The sequence below is a fragment of the Girardinichthys multiradiatus genome, chromosome 3, assembly GCF_021462225.1.
Source record: "Girardinichthys multiradiatus isolate DD_20200921_A chromosome 3, DD_fGirMul_XY1, whole genome shotgun sequence".
Classification (NCBI taxonomy): domain Eukaryota; kingdom Metazoa; phylum Chordata; class Actinopteri; order Cyprinodontiformes; family Goodeidae; genus Girardinichthys; species Girardinichthys multiradiatus.
In genome coordinates this window covers 38,759,691-38,779,056 of record NC_061796.1, presented here as the reverse complement: position 1 = coordinate 38,779,056, position 19,366 = coordinate 38,759,691, and the positions used below count along the sequence as shown (strand labels likewise).

At 39.2% G+C, this 19,366-nt stretch overlaps 1 protein-coding gene across 1 annotated transcript; it reads right to left on the bottom strand.

The window, feature by feature from the left end:
• Positions 1 to 5,111: 5,111 nt before the first annotated feature.
• brd2b (bromodomain containing 2b) lies at positions 5,112 to 18,953 on the bottom strand. Its single transcript, XM_047361949.1, has 12 exons — positions 18,808 to 18,953; positions 14,176 to 14,464; positions 13,817 to 13,954; positions 12,735 to 12,879; positions 11,035 to 11,198; positions 10,347 to 10,841; positions 9,512 to 9,640; positions 9,180 to 9,425; positions 8,812 to 9,065; positions 8,358 to 8,674; positions 7,562 to 7,687; positions 5,112 to 6,601 (listed from the first exon to the last, which is right to left on the bottom strand). Exons 1-12 carry the CDS (start codon positions 18,837 to 18,839, stop codon positions 6,471 to 6,473), a joined length of 2,466 nt encoding a protein of 821 aa, XP_047217905.1. The 5' UTR covers positions 18,840 to 18,953; the 3' UTR covers positions 5,112 to 6,470.
• Between the last annotated feature and the right edge of the window lie 413 nt (positions 18,954 to 19,366).

Below are 19,366 nucleotides of genomic sequence, written 5' to 3'. Positions count from 1 at the left end.
AAGCAAAATAGACACCTGGCCTGGCTCTGTGTCTACCTGTGACACCTTTCTGGAGAGGGGAATCGTCCGAGCTTCTGCTGGCAACAACTTAATGCTCACCTTCTACTGATGATCCACTTGGCCCTGTCTTTTATTGTTTAACCCTTTCTCTCTGCTGGACATGGCGATTGACTGAGCTTAACTGTAACAAACTGTGCTCTCTTTCAGACTCTAACCTTGAAAACTGGCTCAGAGTTTATCTGTTCTTTCTTTCTAGGTGAAACAACTAAAGGAGCTACATCCATCAACATTTACTTTTCCTTCCCTTAGAAAGTACTCCTGGATCAGTGCTTCTGTGTTCTTTTTGTGTCTCTGCTCTGTTCTCTCAAACCCCCAGTCGTCATGGATTCATTAGCACCAATTCACAACACATGTTGTCTCAAGGTACTTCACAAAAACCAGGTACATACATTCCAATTAATCCTAATCATTGAACAGTGCAGTCAAAGTTAGTTATTTATTCAAATTGGATAAAAAGTTTTTCTGTCTAAGGAAACCCAGCAGATTGCATCCAGTCAGTGACTTGCAGCATTACCTCCTCCTGGATGAGCATGTAGAGACAGTGGACAGTCACTGGCATTGACTTTGCAGCAATCCCTCATACTGAGCATGCATGTAGCGACAGTGGAGAGGAAAAACTCGCTTTTAACAGGAAGAAACCTCCAGCAGAAGCAGGCTCAGTGTGAGCGGCCATCTGCCACGACCGACTGGGGGTTTGAGAGAACAGAGCAGACACACAAACAGAACAAAGAAGCACTGATCCAGGAGTACTTTCTATGGGAAGGAAAAGTCAATGTTAATGGATGTAGCTCCTTTAGATAAACTCTGAGCCAGTTTTCAAGGTTAGAGTCTGAAAGAGAGCACATAGAGTTTGTTACAGTTAAGCTCAGTCAATTGCCATGTCTAGAAGAGAGAAAGGGTTAAACACTAAAAGACAGGGCTATGTGGATCATCTGTAGAGGGTGAGCATTAAGTTGTTGCCAGCAGAAGCTTGGACGATGCCCCTCTCCAGAAAGGTGTCACAGGTAGACACAGAGTCAGGCCAGGTGTAGCTTCTAGGAAGAGAATAGAGAGAACAAGGTTAAAAGCTGAAATAACAGCAAATAATGCAAAATTGGAGAGTAGTGTGAGAATGTAGCAAAGAGGGTGATAATGGTCATTATGTCCTCCAGCAGCCTAAGCCTATAGCAGCATAACTACACAGATAGTTTCAGTTCAGATTATTTAGTTAAACGGCGCTTATTTACAACAATGTCGTCTCAAGGAACCCCACAAAGGGTCCCACTGATGGTCATTGTTATACTAAAAACCACAAGGATTGGGATACCTCTCTCTGTCAGACTGATTATAACCATTGGAAAAGAGAAGGGGTCATACAGGTAGCAGAAATGGAGGGTGTGTTTGCACCTCACCATAAGTGAGCCAGTTTAGGCTAAGATTCTTGATTTAAACTTGTCAATCTGTATGCAGAATTCAATGGATCAGTATATTCACAGAACACGCGGCTTAAAAAAGCTGCTGAGTTTGGCGTTAGGTTTAAGAAGTCATATTTATTCCTCAATCTCCAGCCTCTGCTCAAATAAAATAAACCATCTTTCTCATCCATCACTGTGAAAATAATTAGATTCAGACCAAACAATTCTAACAGAGGTAGAGTATGGCATTGTTATTCTTTATTTGTAACAAAATCACAGGACGGCATGACATACGATATTGCAGATTAGGCATCGCCTGCCAGATTGTTTAATATCTGATTTTTTCTCTGGAAATGTCCAAGTGATCACACAAAAGCTAGAGTCAAAAAATTTTTTTAGGCAACTGGCTTTAATTTTTCAATTGCTTCATGCGCATGGCAACCACAATAAGAGTCATGATTATTCTGTTTACGTTGTGATTACTATCGAAAAGCTTCTGGATTGGATTTACTTATGAATTGGTAAAACATGTATGGCATCAAGTTGTAGAACAGAAGAAAATAGTTTTATTTGTTCAACTGTTCAATAATTGTAAACTGAGCTTCAGATAAAGAGTATAAACAGTTTCTGTCAATGCAACATGTTGAAATTATTGTGGAAACTTAAGTATTATATACACACTGTTATGATGAAGAAAGAGCACAGTTTCCTCCAGAGTCAGGGTGTTACTCTGTTGCTCTTTCAGAGTTGCTCTAATTTACACCGTTGTTACATGTCTCTTATATACAGGAGAGGAGAGGTGTGAAAAACATTTACAAACGAACTGTGGGAAACCGACTTTCTCAGTAAGTCACAGTGAGAACAGACTTTGTTTATCTTTCCTGCTTTGGAGCTGCAGAGCTCATTCTCAAAAGCAGACAACCTTGAGGGGCACAGCGGAGTCTCACCCAGTGTCTCTTAAGCCTTATAAAATAAGATTATGGAAAGCCGAGTTCCAACCATGAGATAATGATCCAAGAAACAAATCTTTCTAACTCATAATTAAATGCAAGTCTATTTAAACGGAAAACTTTTAAAATCAGTTTTGAAAGCACATGTGGTGTTAGAATCCTACATTGTTGAAAACTCTGGAAGCAACTCATCTTATTCCCTGTTAACATTGTCCACAGCAAGCTTAAATAAAGAGAACAGTGGTGAACCAAGTGTAGAACCTCAAGGAATGACACAATTCACTCTGGTATGGGATAAAGATGCGTTATTAATGTGTTGTTAGCCTCATAGCATAATTCTTGCCTAAGTCATATTTGAATATTTTTGGAAAACAAGAAAAAACATATTTTTCAGAAAGCAAATTATATTTTTTATTGATACTGTAACAGTAAGCCAAAATATGACTTAGGTAATTATGCTATGAGGCTAATGATGTACACATTGGATCTTTTTGGGACTTAAAAGAGAATTAAAGTATAATCTTTTACTTAAAATAACTATTGCCTTTAATATTGAATTTACAAATAACATTTGTCTTGGACAAGCTTTTTTTTAATAGATTTCAGTCTCTTAAATTTGTTTTTCAAGAACCAAACGTCCAATAGAGACATGCTGCAAAGACTTCGCTCGTCCCTGCATTACAGCGAGCCGTCTGTTACATTAGGATGTTCAAAATGAAATATGAATATGACTGTGGTTTTTCTACTTACTTGGCATTAAAAAATGATGGATGTCTGTAATTTATCTTTTCTCTGCCATTTCAACTGACCTGGTTGACTGACAATTGGACACACACACACCACACACATATACAGGGAAATGTGAATTAATAGGACATTTTTTCCAAACAAGTCTCAGGTCAATTGTCCAGTTAATTCACATTTACCAACACACACACACACACAGAGGGGATATTGTCATTAGCACACACTCACTACAAAACAAAAAAACTAACTAATACGCATTATTAATAATAATAATTATAAATAAAATATTTATTTTTCCCAAAGAAGCAGAACAATTTTTTATTAACTTTTTTAACAATCAGACTCAACAATCTATGACTTAAAAATGAATTAATTATGTGTCAAACTGAACATCTAAGTCAGGTGATAACTTCTAGTCTACAAAAAATAATAAAAACTCTGACCTCAAACTTAAATTAAAATGTTTATATACATTTCAATATCAGGATATCTCTTCAGGAACAAATCTAAAATGTCAGTGAAATATTAATTAGGCCTATCTGTCATCAACATATTGACAGATGTTTTTGAAAAAATATCTCTTTATTTGCACCCCTCTTTTCTCTCATCTATTTTTCCTGTGCCCTCTGTCCTCTATTACTGCTGCTATACTGCATACTCGTTGAGTATGTAGTACTGAGTTTGTTAACCATAATAAGCTAGGCTACTTGCTTAAACAAGCTAGTCTCAACTCTTGTTGGCAGCTCTTCTGTCGCACCTGTTCACCTGTGGTGTTCGCAGGAGCTGTCCAGTGCTGAACAGACATCAGTGATCAGTGTGAGGCCAAACTCAGAGTTTGTTTTATGCTTGTTTTATGCATCTGACTGAAGTTTAAAGAGATAAAGTGCTCGATCTTAATTCTAATGGTTATTTGTTCTCTGTGCTATCACACACTGATGTTTTATTTTGTGACAAGGATGTTGGCTAATCTGCCCCCATAAAACTATACAGTTTTTCATCCTTACAGGGTAAACCCGAACAACAAGCAACGCTGATAAAATCAAGTTGACTACATGTTGCACGATATTGCTGAAGATAGTGCATGGAGTTTAGGGCTCACACAAGGTTGTATGGGCCCTTAAGCAAAGTTTGACTGGAGCCTCTCTTTTTGTTAACATTGTCACCGCTAACATTTATATACGAATTTTGTGGAATCTGGAGAGGGGCTGAGTTTAAAAGGTTGTTTTTTGCTGAGATGTATTTATGAAGAAACCGAGCTGACACACACAGAAAATATTACATTTGTAGCATCAGAAGGTTGTAACTCTTCACACAATCAATTATGTATTTTTAAAAAGTAAACTTTCCAGTTCCTTTAAATCCATTTTTTTCCCCTACAGGATGGTCCCAATGGTGTGGAACATCCAGGGTGCTACTTCTCAAACAAGTCTAGTTGACACCAGTGGGTGCATTCTACAACCGTGAATGTTGGCACTGAAGCACACCCAACCTGCCACTTACCAAGCTGCTCTTTGAACCCATCTTTTTAACTGCTTGGCTGATTCAAAGCTTCTTTGAATGACGAAACTTCAATTCATTCGTTGCCACTGGTCTGGACTTCATGTGTTCTGCATTCTTTGAGCCTCCAATTTTTATATTGCAGAATAACTGACTTTCTTGTATAATTTTATTCCACCTTGTCAATTTCAAAGCCCAATCAGCTGCTTTTGCAGCTTTCAGTCCTCCAACACCAAGTTGAAGTGATGCCATTGAAACTGATCATTTCCAGATTTAAACAATTTTGAATTTATACGCTTAGATATCTTCCTTTACCTACGAAAAACAGCTTGCAACAGAGTGCCATTGTTTCACCTTGAACTAAAAGCTAGTATAACCATCTTACAAACCATAAGATGTATCTGCTGCCACCTAGAGGGTCTAAGTTATCATTGCAATGAAAATGACAGCTTTTGGGAACATCTCCAGCACAATGGGTTTTTAATACAAACTAGAAATGTCAAACAGAGACACAAAACTCACATTAGTCCTACAGAAGAGATTATCTCACCATAATTTACACTCCAATGAGAGGGTTTCCTCTGAGGAAGTAATCAGCTTAACCGGAGTCAGCAGTCTTAGTGTAAACAACTACTGGAATGACATTAACAAGTAAAAAGGGGAAAAAAGTTGAGAAAGCAGAAATACAATACTTTGTGAAACAGCAAATACAGTTAAATTATTTTATACAAGCATTTCTTTTTGTGAACATTCAACAGCAGGTTCAACTATTTGTAGTGTTAGGATTCCACAGTCTTTAAAAGGGGAAACTTACAATTTTAGGTTTTATTTAGCAGCCACACTTGTTCCAGTAAGTGCAGTACAACCAAAATATGTCCATGAAAAACATTTCACTGTTAAAGATGTGTTCAATAAATATTCAACATTCAGGAGACTCAGAGCTTTGATGCTTTTCCATTTCTTTTGCAGAAAAAAACAACTGTAAACAGGTTTTTAGTGTTATTTTAATGAAAACTAGAATTATGAGGTTTTAGAACTCCCAGTAAAAATCAGCAAATTCTGAACAATGTGCAACTTACTGCTAAACGTTGTTTTTACAGTTTGTCAAACTTATTCTATACAGTACTATGAACCCACTACTGTACAGGATTGAAAACTGACTACAGCAGAAATGTCACCGCAACACAAAGATGAACAAGTCGTGCTTTAAAAAAACTAACTTAAATCGATTTCAGGTTTTTTACATAAATATAAAAAGCACCATATGGTTGCTTTTAATCACCACTAAAATGCTGTTGGACTAGGAACATGAGAAGGAAGCTCAGATCTCTGTTAACATCAGTTTCCTTCAACTTTTAACGCAGAGTCTTAGAGGTCAACTTAAAATCAAGCTGGAACTAATGCTCAATTTGAGAAAACTAAGGCTTGTGAATAAAGGTTTGCTGGTTCAAACTTCAGGATTGTTTGAGAAGTTGTGGGAGAAAATAAGTCCTTCAACTCTTAAGGATAAACTTAAGTGCCAGCCAATAGATTTGGAGTAAAGCCTGTTTTTTATATCATTTGTTTTTAAATAGCTCCTCCCTCTTTGGGGATATTAAAAATCTTCTTTATAAAAGAAACATAAATTTGTACAAGTATTTACAAAGCAGGGGAAGGAGAAACCAAGGCATTTTGTGTTTGGGATTTAGCGTATTCTAGTCCCACATTCACAACAAATTCAGCTAATTTCTCAGTCAAAAACAAGTTTCAGGGTGTACGGTGTCCTGGGCCAGCCCAGGTCCCTGAGTTATCAGTGCTTCTTTTGTTGTAGGCTTTTAGGATCTCATGTCGAATCCGAATCACTTGTGTCCGATGACGAAGATGAAGAGGAGGAGGAGGAAGAATCCGAGCTGGAGCTGCTGCCGCTGAGGCGCGACGGTTGGCCGTGCGTCTCCACAGCACTGGGCTTTTCCACTGAAAAGGGAAGAGAAAATAAAAGAAAGATTTACTGATGCGGCTGACTGGAGCGAATAGCAAGGCGCTTTATTATTTGTTGTGCCTCAACTGTCAAAAAGGTTTGCAAGGTTTGTGTTGCTTTCACAAATCGCTTGACCGAGTGACTTTCACTAGTCATCCATCCCTGTGTTTGACAGTTATGATGTGCTTATCCTGATATGATCCGATAATGATGATCATGTTTAGTTTTCTCCAAACGTGGTGCTGTGCATTAGTGCCAAACATCTCTACAACCCAAAGGATGCTGCCATATTATTTTGAGAAAGAAGAGACTCTTTTGTGAAAACTACAGTCCTTGTTCAGTTTGTGTGCATTTGTAATCTAATGAACACATGTTAACTGTTGGGAAGTTTGGCAGCGGTCTAAAAATGTTTTCCACTTGTGAATAACCTTTCCCTTTTATATAAATGAAGGACTTCAGCTAGTTAGGATGTGGCCTTCCAACCCTTCCAAGACTCATGGGCAGGAACAGTTGCTACTCAAAAGGTGATTGCTGAAAAATGAAGAACTAAATTCAAACTGTTACAGACGTGGTTATACTGATAATGATCAATTATTCAATTTACTTTCATTTTTATAATTCTAATATTACATTTGAATGTTTAATAAATAATGAATGAAAGTGTAGGTTCCGTGCATGTCTGGCACACTTTAAAAATCCTTTACTGATCTGTAAAACCCTCACACGATAAAGGATGTACTTCCTTTTTAACATAAATGATGGTATTTATATGATGGAATGTTTAAAAAGTATGTGCAGGTTTTTACAAAATAAGGATATTTGTATTAATCATTTTGTAAAACTGACCTGAACAACAAAAAAGGTTTTTGTTGTCAATATAAACTGGACTTTCTCTGTAGTACAAAGGAAAATAAAATCAAACCTATTTTTGTACTTGAATAGCAGTGTGAGCTCACCTTTAGGTTTTGTGGGCTTTTTGACTGAATTGAGCTGTCCACTGACATCCTGCAGCCTCCTCTCCAGCTCCCTCCTCTTCTCCAGAGTCAGCTCCTCTTTAGACATACAGCTTTTATTCTTTACTTCTACAAATAAATAAAAAAATGACAGCACCATTTGAAAACAGCATTAAGACTTGCGCAATCTGTCAATTAGTTCTTTTTTTTAAAAACAATATGGCAACAAGTTGGCAAAGTGGTCTTAGGTTTTCGGGTTTTTCTCCTTGGATTACTGGAGATGGTGGTGACATTAACAACCAAAAAGCTTAAGCAACCATGTGGCATACAGTCAGAGCAGATTCACCACTTAATACAACTTTATACAACAAATAAGCCATAAAAAGTCAAACATTTAAGGTTTAATGTTGCTTGTTTACCATGTTCATTCAATGATTAATGAGGTCAAAATAGGCCAACTGTCACCTTTTAATGACATCAGGGTGACCATTTTTACTTTTGCCCCAGTGTCTAGAATTTATTTTACCAGAAGGTCAATATAAACCAGATTTATCTTTCAAAAGTGTATCTGAATACATTTAAATATAATCAAAAAAGGAAGCTATTATTAAAAAAAAGATAGTTAATACTTAATTCTGCCTACTGAAACTATGTCTGTGTACTGTAACGTATAAGCACATTAACCCCAAAAACGAAACGATTAAATTTATCTTATACTAGGATGCTCTGCATAAAAACAGTCAGGACGACATTACCAAACATAACCTGCAGAGAATCATTAGATGGAGGTGTTATCTACCTTGCTCACCGTAAGGCTTACGGGGCTTCTTCCTCAGACATGTCATGACGTAGCGCTCAAGCTCCTTGAGCGTTGACGGCTTCAGGGTTTCAAAGTCAATCTCAATCTCCTCCGGGTTGGTGTCTCTTAGAGAAGGCTCCCTCGACTGGATGATGTGGACTACACGACCAAGTTTCTCCCCTGGTAACTTGTTGATGTCGAGGCTCAGCTGACGTTTCTCGTCGTACGACATTGGAACGATCTCCTCCTCTTCCTCGGAGTCATAGTGGGGAAGCATGGAAGCAGCCAGCGGTGGGTAGAAAGGTTTCTTTGTGGTTCTGGAGGAAGAAAAATACCACCAGAAGTCAGAAATGAGGTTTGTTTTCGACATGTTTTGAGTTAAAAAACAAATGTGTTCCATGAAAAGACCAAATTAAATTAATTTAGATTAAAATTATATTTTTCTGCTACTAACTTGTTGTTTTTATTGCTCTTCTTTGCTTGTGGTCTCTTCACTTGTGAGACACCTGCTCTGGCAGATTTGCTCTTTAGCATCTTGCCTGGCATCTTCCATTCCTCTGAGCCGGCTCTGCTTCTGCCAATTCGGCTACGCTTTTCAACCTTCTTCTTTTTCTTCTTCTCTTTCTTCTCCTTTTTCTCCTTCTTCTTCTTGGGTTTGACAATGGGGCCTTGGGACAGAGCAGCCAGCTGCTCGTGCACAGCCCGGAGCTAGGAAAAAATGTAAAAGATAAATACATTTGTTAAATGAGTCTCTTCCACTCTGATGTTTTAGTGTGAAATAAAAAGGGATATGGATGAAACAAAGGGTGGCAGAACACTTACTTGTGTACACACCTGATCCTGTAACTCAGCCAAGCGATGTGCTCGCTCTTCCTCGCTGTCTGAGCTCAGACTGCTCTCACTCTCTTCACTCTCGCTGCTGGGCTCACTCTCAGAGGTGGAGGAAGATGAGGATGAGGACGACGAAGAAGATGACGAAGACGATGTTGGATGTCCAATTACAGACATAGCTGTATGTTCCATATGCGGTTCATCTGGCATCTTGGCAAAACGGAACTCAAAAACATCCTTATGGACCAAAAACAGCCCATCATTTTTCAAACAAAGCGGGAGACATGGAGCCTGGTCAGTCTGAAACAGAAAGATCAGCTCACCTGCAGCTTCCGTGCCATCGCCACAACATCATGATCTGGTGGATTGTACTTGTAGCAGTTGGAGAACATCAGTCGAACATCGCTGGCAAACTGTTGAGCATCTCTGTACTCGCGGCAGTCCATCTTTCTCTGATGCAGAATTTGAAAAAACATGTTAATTCATAAAACTTTCAGGAATCTTGCACCATCCCTGAAGTCAACCTGAGCAGTTTTAAAATGATTAAAAATCTCAGATATAGGTGCACTACTCATGCAGACAGCTGCATACTTGACTATAATACAAAGTGAACACAATGTGACCAATGTACAGGAGGAGGGGCAGTTATGCAAGACATTTTCATTTTTACCATAAAATGATTAAAGGTTGTTTTAACCTCTTAAGCCCCACCCCCCACTAATAGGGGAATAATTTAATTTTTTATGCCTTATGTGTGGTTCACACGGCAAGATAATTATGCCAATTTTTGACCCGATCTTCCCCTTCTGACAATCTTAAGGGCACCCCGATCATTGTGATGGCTATAAAGATAATCTTATGAGATATTCCTTCTGTGTGTGGTGTGTCAAGAGTGATCTAGTCTGCTCTGAAGGACTTTAGGACAGCTCCAACATCAAATCAGGGATATTCAACATGTCAGACTGTTCAACAGTCTGACATGTTGCTTTTCAACATGATGTTGAAAATCCGCAGGTGTTCCCTCAGGACAAATCTGTTTGTGGGTGGTGTGTTGTGCTTGCCGTGTGGCTGTACACCACGCACTGTAGGACCAGATTTTTTAGAATTAAACAGGTTTATTAGTTTATGTAAGCCATTTGCAGGAAGTTAGACAGTTACCTTGATGGTGCTGAGATCCATGGGACATTTGATTATATCATGGTAATCATGAAGTCCCAGCGCAGTAGCATCAACAGGGGTGTAGAAGGGCCAGGCGTACGCTGCATGTTTCTTTGACAGCATCTCTTTCAGCAGCCCACTGCAGTATCTCAGCTGTGGACTCAGTTTGCCTTTCTTGGAAAGCTGAGGCTGGACAGAATCAGGCAAGTCCTTCTTAGGGGGTTTGATAGGACGTCCGCTGCCTACCCTGCGCCCGGTACCAGCCATCATTGGCTGTAGGAGCACAGGACCACCAGAGCTTCTAACCAGGCCCATTCCAGGTGGGGTCTCAAGGCTCATGCCTCCCATTGAGACAGTGTGCATAGAGGTGTCATGGACTTGGCCCCCGTGTCCTCCTTTCCCCAAGCCCACCATGTGCGTTGATCCGGACATGCCAACAGTAAAACCCAAGGTAGAGGGAGTGGTTGTATCTGCTTTACGTTTCACACCTTTTTTCTACAGAAAAGAGAACCACATTTTGGCTTATTTCACTCATAAGCTAAAAAATTCAATTACACATTCTTTTAAAATTATTCTACATTTAATAAAACCTGGAAAACATCTCTTATAGCATACGTTTTAAGCATTGTCATCAAAAGAGTCATGACTTTATCATATAATATCATCACCATCAAGTATTCATGCATACCTTAGTTGTAGGCTGAGTAGGAGGCAGGCCCATGATGTTAGCTGGAGGCAGACTTTTGGTTAGAACAGTCTGAGGAGAGTTGGCCAGCATGGAATCACCAGTATCAGATGAAGAAGGTGAGTAGGCGGACTGGGACACCGCTGGCACCTGCTGAGCCCGTGACGCTGCACAGGGATCAGAATCACAGGTAACACAGGAGGGAAAAATACTACTAATCCAAGATATCACACATCAACTTTATCCTCACTTGTACGTCTTTATAAGAAACTAGAAAATTAATTATGTCCAGCAGGAGGAACATACAGGGGTTGGACAATGAAACTGAAACTCCTGGTTTTAGACCACAATAATTTATTAGTATGGTGTAGGGCCTCCTTTTGCGGCCAATACAGCGTCAATTCGTCTTGGAAATGACATATACAAGTCCTGCACAGTGGTCAGAGGGATTTTAAGCCATTTTTCTTGCAGGATAGTGGCCAGGTCACTACATGATACTGGTGGAGGAAAACGTTTCCTGACTCGCTCCTCCAAAACACCCCAAAGTGGCTCAATAATATTTAGATCTGGTGACTGTGCAGGCCATGGGAGATGTTCAACTTCACTTTCATGTTCATCAAACCAATCTTTCACCACTCTTGCTGTGTGTATTGGTGCATTGTCATCCTGATACACGGCACCGCCTTCAGGATACAATGTTTGAACCATTGGATGCACATGGTCCTCAAGAATGGTTCGGTAGTCCTTGGCAGTGACGCGCCCATCTAGCACAAGTATTGGGCCAAGGGAATGCCATGATATGGCAGCCCAAACCATCACTGATACACCCCCATGCTTCACTCTGGGCAGGCAACAGTCTGGGTGGTACGCTTCTTTGGGGCTTCTCCACATCGTAACTCTCCTGGATGTGTGGAAAACAGTAAAGGTGGACTCATCAGAGAACGATACATGTTTCACAATGTCCACAGCCCAAGATTTGCGCTCCTTGCACCATTGAAACCGATGTTTGGCATTGGCATGAGTGACCAAAGGTCTGGCTATAGCAGCCCGGCCGTGTATATTGACCCTGTGGAGCTCCCGACGGACAGTTCTGGTGGAAACAGGAGGGTTGAGGTGAGTTGAGGATTTGGGCAGCCGTGGTTTTATGTTTTTTGGATACAATCCGGGTTAGCACCCGAACATCCCTTTCAGACAGCTTCCTCTTGCGTTCACAGTTAATCCTGTTGGATGTGGTTCGTCCTTCTTGGTGGTATGCTGACATTACCCTGGATACCGTGGCTCTTGATACATCACAAAGACTTGCTGTCTTGGTCACAGATGCGCCAGCAAGACGTGCACCAACAATTTGTCCTCTTTTGAACTCTGGTTTGTCACCCATTTCAATATTTTGAGCAAAACTGTGCTCTTACCCTGCTAATTGAACCTTCACACTCTGCTCTTACTGGTGCAATGTGCAATCAATGAAGACTGGCTACCAGGCTGGTCCAATTTAGCCATGAAACCTCCCACACTAAAATGAAAGGTGTTTCAGTTTCATTGTCCAACCCCTGTACATCATAACTAATCTGGTTTAATCAAATTATAATGAAAAGACTGATAATGGAAACTAAACTGGGGATAAAAATAGCACAGTCTTCATGCAATGTTACATGATTTAAGCTGGTAAATTTTCAAAAATCTTAATCAGACTTTATCGCACTAACTGTTAGATTTGCGACCTCTTCCTCTGCTGTTCTTGTTTCGAGGAGCTGGAGGAGGGAGCTCAACTTCCTCTTGAGGCATCTGAGCTACCTTCTGGAGGAAGAGCTTCTCCAAGGACTGGGCCATCAGCACTATGTCATCTGTAGGCTAATCAATAAAAACATCATGCATTTTAAAAACATTGTCCTTTGGCTACAAATTTTCCATCACCTTTTCATTTGAGTATGTTATACTTTATTTCAGGTTTTTTTCTAGAGCTTAACATATGCTCACCTTGGAGAGTCAATGAGAATTTGTTACAGTGGATTAGGATTAGTTGACATCGTCGACTACACTGACTATACTCAACATGTATTTTTTGTAGAAGCAAGTTTTGTGATTTTTTCTTTTTTGATTTCTTAAAAACGTCTCAATAGAAACAACTGTTTTTCTCCAAAGTGCTGTGTGTGTGGATAAGCCCCTGGCTGCAGTCTGAAGGTTTCCTGTCTTTGTGAGCGTGTGTTCACAGCGTATATCAGCTGGGTTTGAAGGCAGGTCACCTTCATTTAAAAATTGTACTTTTATTAAAAAGTTAGTATAGAAATAGGAGCAGAATACTCTCTAGAAATACCTTCAGTCACTTCAGTAAATTACACAATGCAAACAATGAAAGAGATTGTCATAGCTTACAACAACAGTTATTTCTGTTGTTTGCATCTTGGAGATCTTTTGATTTCTGAAAGCAGTTCAGCTTAATGTAAACTGAAGTTACAAAGGTTACACACGTTTTTCAGACAAAAACCTCTAGTATCTCTTCAGATTTTCATTTTCTTTTTGTTTTCAGTGAAAACAGGAAAGCACATAATCAGTTGTTACATCAGTTTGTATCTTTTTAAGGAACTGTTCAAGCCTTTCACTCATATAATGTTTGATGTTCACATCTGAAGTTGTTTTCTACATCACTAACCTATTTTATGCTGAAATTTTAAAACTGGCTTAAGGTGGAATTCTCCATCCCCTTTAAGGTTAAATGCAAAGCTGCAGACAATTGTTTTACTTGCTTTGGGTTTTATATCCCCGAGTAAGCTCATGCATCTCAACCTACCTTGTTGTAAATGTAGCAGTTGGTAAACATTGTGTTGAAGTCCTGTATGCACTCTCCGGCACTCTGGTAAAAGTTATTTTCCAAACGCTTTTTTATTGTCCCCATGTCCATGGGCTGTTTGATGATTTTATAATAATCCTGAAAAAGGGTCAATAATAAAGTTTTTTTTAAATTTGTTTTTGAATTTTAAAATACACAAGAATTTGAAATGCTTTATAAAAGTAATTTTCAAGTCAAGTAAATTAGGCAAAAGGTTAAAAAAACAACAAAGCATTTTTTTTAATCCGAGTTAAGGCAAGGCAACGTGCAGCAAAAACAAGAGTTAAAGCAAAAACCGTGAGTTAAAAGGTGTAACCTACTGGCAGGTTTAGTCGGTACGCATCCACGGGCTCATGGAACGGCCAGGCAAAGTGGTGCCTCCACAAACACTTAATCAGGGTTTTCTGGAGGTACTGCAGCTGGTTCGTCATGCGGACTGGCCGGATGGGGTCCTTCACTGGGGGCTGCGGTGGGGCAGGAGTGGCTTGGGTCATTGTATGTGGCAAGGAAGGGCTCTCAAAGTCCTCGTACAGCAGGGAGGGTTTACGAATACGTTTTCCCGAGCCGCAGTGCTGGTCCAACATGCCACTGCACAACCCAACCAGAGAGCTGAAGTCAGAGAGAAAACAAGGCCAGATGATGGGACACCCGTATGAAAAAATGTTTAATTTCCTGTAGGAGTCACAGAATTATACTATGAAGGAACATGAAGGCGAACTGGTTATACAACTTGTCACACATATGTTCACTTTCTGACAAAGACACATTCTAGTAAAATAAGGTTTTGCATTATGAACAGAACTGCAAAAAGCACATGTGCTTTTTGGAAACCCAAGATTTGTATCAGCTTTTATATATTTGACCCATTCATTCCCATTAAGCCATTTTAAAAGAAAACAGGCCCTCTCAGTCACAGACCTTATCCAGGAAACTAGAATTCCATCAACAGTGTACTACTTTTAGCACTTTCATGGGAAACACTGCTGCATGGGACCTCACCAGCAAACATTCATCTATCATGTGATAAGGCTGGCAAATAAGGCTTCAAATGTTATCTGTACATAAAATAAATAACTTTGAGGAAGCAGCCATTTTAACAGGGCGCAGGCATCATTATAGGACACTAAAGACAAACTAGATAAATTCTATTTACCCTTAATTTGCAATTGTAGTAGTCCCAACGTTTAACACTAGCATACTGCAAAGCCAACTGAAGCTGCTGCAATGACCATAAACAAAACAGAAGTGACCTCTGTAGAATTAAAGGACAAGCCATCAACAAGTTTACTCAGCAATATAATAAATCTTTCTTTCTTTATTATTGTTTAGTACTGGTTATGGTATTTAACCATTGTAAACACACTGGTTGTAGTTGTGTTTTATGGTTTTAGTCAAAGCATATACAGGTCCTTCTCAAAATATTAGCATATTGTGATAAAGTTAATTATTTTCCATAATGTCATGATGAAAATTTAACATTCATATATTTTACATTCATTGCACACTAACTGAAATATTTCAGGTCTTTTATTGTCTTAATATGGATGATTTTGGCATACAGCTCATGAAAACCCAAAATTACTATCTCACAAAATTAGCATATTTCATCCGACCAATAAAAGAAAAGTGTTTTTAATACAAAAAACGTCAACCTTCAAATAATCATGTACAGTTATGCACTCAATACTTGGTCGGGAATCCTTTGGCAGAAATGACTGCTTCAATGCGGCGTGGCATGGAGGCAATCAGCCTGTGGCACTGCTGAGGTCTTATGGAGGCCCAGGATGCTTCGATAGCGGCCTTTAGCTCATCCAGAGTGTTGGGTCTTGAGTCTCTCAACGTTCTCTTCACAATATCCCACAGATTCTCTATGGGGTTCAGGTCAGGAGAGTTGGCAGGCCAATTGAGCACAGTGATACCATGGTCAGTAAACCATTTACCAGTGGTTTTGGCACTGTGAGCAGGTGCCAGGTCGTGCTGAAAAATGAAATCTTCATCTCCATAAAGCTTTTCAGCAGATGGAAGCATGAAGTGCTCCAGAATCTCCTGATAGCTAGCTGCAATGACCCTGCCCTTGATAAAACACAGTGGACCAACACCAGCAGCTGACACGGCACCCCAGACCATCACTGACTGTGGGTACTTGACACTGGACTTCTGGCATTTTGGCATTTCCTTCTCCCCAGTCTTCCTCCAGACTCTGGAACCTTGATTTCCAAATGACATGCAGAATTTGCTTTCATCCGAAAAAAGTACTTTGGACCACTGAGCAACAGTCCAGTGCTGCTTCTCTGTAGCCCAGGTCAGGCGCTTCTGCTGCTGTTTCTGGTTCAAAAGTGGCTTGACCTGGGGAATGCTGTGATCTGTCCAGACCACATTGTGAAAAACCCACATCAATGATTCAAGCTGCAGAGGACATCCATTCATAATTAGGATTAAGATTGACCTGACATTTTCCTATCAGGTAAAAGCAAAGAAACCTACTATAAATCTAAAGGAATCTAAATGCATATAAACAACACAATAGAAACCAATGAAAACAAAATAAGCCTTCAAAAAGAAATGGACACCAAATTACAACCTTCAGTTAATCCTGATTCAGTCTGATGTAAATGCAAAGGAATAAAAATTAAACTTTTAAATGTTTGTGAAAAGGTAATGCAAAGGCAATGGTCAGTTTCTGGTATAAAGATATAAGAGGGTTAAACAAGTAAAAAAAATAACACTGTTGGAAAGCTACAAGCTGCATGCCTATTCAGCAACAGACTAAAGGCTCTACTCGAGCAGATAGCTTCACTAATTAACCAACTAACATCTGCTTTTTAAACTCTAAAGTGTTACAATATAAAGATCCGAAAGGCAAATGGTTAATTATTCTGTGGAACAAGCATGTTTACCGAAAATTAATACTTAATTGAGTGTTTAATGTTTAAAAACAACAACAACAATCATTTGTATTAGGGATCCAGCGATATAAAAAGAAAATCAGGCCGATATTGATATCCGATATTAATATCGCCATCATGGCCGATAACCGATATTATATAACATATATAACTCACTACCCTTTCAACATGATGAAAAAACGACCACATCGTTGACATTGGTTCTCTGCTTCAGTTAAACACCCTACAGTCCTGCACTACATCACCAACACTGTCACATGACCAACCTCCTCCCCCTCCAGATACACATACACAAACATCAACAAGATGGTAATAAATATGGATTGTTAATATTGGCTCAGTTTTACTTATCGGACCGATACAATATGTTAAACAATGACTATAATCGGCCGATACCGATGTCAATGCCAATATATCGTGCAACCTTAATTTGTATATATATATATACACATTATTTGCATCAGGGGTGTTGTAGTTTGGTCATACCATAATAACATCCAAATTCCTCAGACAAAGCTACAAATCATAGTAAAAACGAATATCACCACCGGGGCATTTCTCAAATATAATCAGAATCAGAATAAATAAATAAAAATATTGACGCCAGAAGAAATGGATGAACGAACATACAAACTCATAAAACATTTTACATTAAATAATTAAATTTGTAAGACCTTGCAGAAACCCTGTAGTTGTTTATGCTACCGAAAATCGCTTAACTAAAGTTCAGACAGACACCGCATTTCTACTTCCCTCTAAACAGAAATCAGATTAGGGAGACATTTATTTTCACCATCCAGATCTACCTGTCTCACCATCACTGCGGCAAAGCTTAAGGCCTGATTTACAACTTCAGATCAGAATGATAAAATGCAATAAGCAGCACAAAATGATTGTTTTAGAAATGATGGAATATGAAATAAATCCCTATGTATTTACCCTTAAATAAACATACAGAACATTAATAATACATTTTGTACATACAAAAAATCTCTGTTCTGTATTGTTTTGTAATTCCCATTAATGTCATAACTAGGGCCTACTTTTGAATGTTTGGTAAAAAAAAAAAAAAAAAAAAAACATGCCTAATTTCACTGAAAATAAGGAGACTTTTTTAAATCAGTCTGTTAAAGTTTCATGTATCAACATTGCCAAAATCGACTGACTTGATGTGCAAGCAGAGGTTCAAATATTCTAAATAACCAATTACAGTATGTATATTATAGCATGTATACTATAACCAATTATGTGGCTATTGGGACATTGTGGCTCAAGTCTGCATTTTATCTACTTCTCTTTCGAAAACAATACAATCGCAATTACAAATTGGCCTGTAGGAGCTACCTTCTACCAGCTGATGATGGCGTGGTTTGAACGCCCCGCCCTCACTGTTTGTAAACACACACGGCTCACAACGACAGAAACATATAACGGTCTGCAATATCACTAATTCTTGTTATTATCAGAGTTGCCATCATCCTGGTAGACAGTTCTTGCTATTTCACCGCAGCATAGAGCCGAATCCTTTAGAGCTGAGGCTGTCGCGCCATTGCCTAGACATCCATCAGTATCCTGATAAGTCCACCGGTTGGTTGAGGGGTTACCAACTTACTCGATGGCTAATTGTGTATATAGAGGTATGCTCGAACAGTTTATTGTAAAAAAAAAATCATCTTAATGATGCTCACATAAAGATGGAGCATTTCCAGGCTGTGTGAGCAATGAATGACCCGCCTGACAGAAAGCCGGCGGGGAGCAGCCTGCTGAGACAGCCGATGGGGCTGCAGCTGTCATACGACTGCTGCCTATAGGCTGAGTTAATATAGATAACGCATGACCGATTCAGGATATACTTTAACGAGCGTTGGCTAATTAATACAAAAATAATAGCTAGCTTTGACAGCTAGCTAAATCCGTCTGTAACCGCTGGCTCAGGAAGCTAACGGTAACGCTGATAATAAAGAAAAATACAGCTAGTCTGTTTTAGAAAGGTAATTAAGGCCAGCTAAATATCCTAAATTTGCAAAAACGTATGCCTGAAATTACCTGTCTTGAGGTGGGTTGACTGCCGCTTCCATTGGGCTTAGGGCGGACTGTTATTACCATCAATTTCTTTTCTTTTTTAAGCGTTGTGGTCGAAGCTGTTGGACCTAACCACTACGCAGCTTCGAAATGAAATGGCGACTGGCTGCTTCCGCTAGACTCTATAAATACTCGTCACGTGGCAGTTTTGCGTTTGTCCGGTGACGTTGCCGTGACTCTGTGTCCTTATTGGCTGTTTTCTGATGTCTGTCAAACACACCCAGCAGCTCACGGAATACAAGCTGTCATGCTGCTTTGCTTGCTTTGTTTTTTTTTAGCATTCTTTTACGGTAGGCTATTTAGAGATAAAACTTTATAGATACAATATGTTTTCTAGGATGTAGGCCTTTACAACAACTTTAAAATCCGAAAAGCCTTTAAGCCTGTATATTCCAGGATTGTTTCACCTTTTCAATGCTAAAATCCCAGTTTTCCAGAGTTCTCAGCCTACATTTCAATGTAATTCTTCCCACTGCAAACAATGTCCAGCCAAGTTCATTTTAGTACAACCAAATCATCAGCA

Bases quoted from the DNA above. Each gene is read 5' to 3' on its own strand.
- brd2b (XM_047361949.1), bottom strand. From the start codon at position 18,839: ATGGAAGCGGCAGTCAACCCACCTCAAGACAG. The intron at 11,199-12,734 runs GTTAGTGCGATA...ATCCCTGTGCAG, and splicing joins AAGAGGTCGCAAATCTAACA to CGTCACGGGCTCAGCAGGTG. The intron at 9,066-9,179 runs GTAAGTGTTCTG...ATTTTTTCCTAG, and splicing joins AGGATCAGGTGTGTACACAA to CTCCGGGCTGTGCACGAGCA.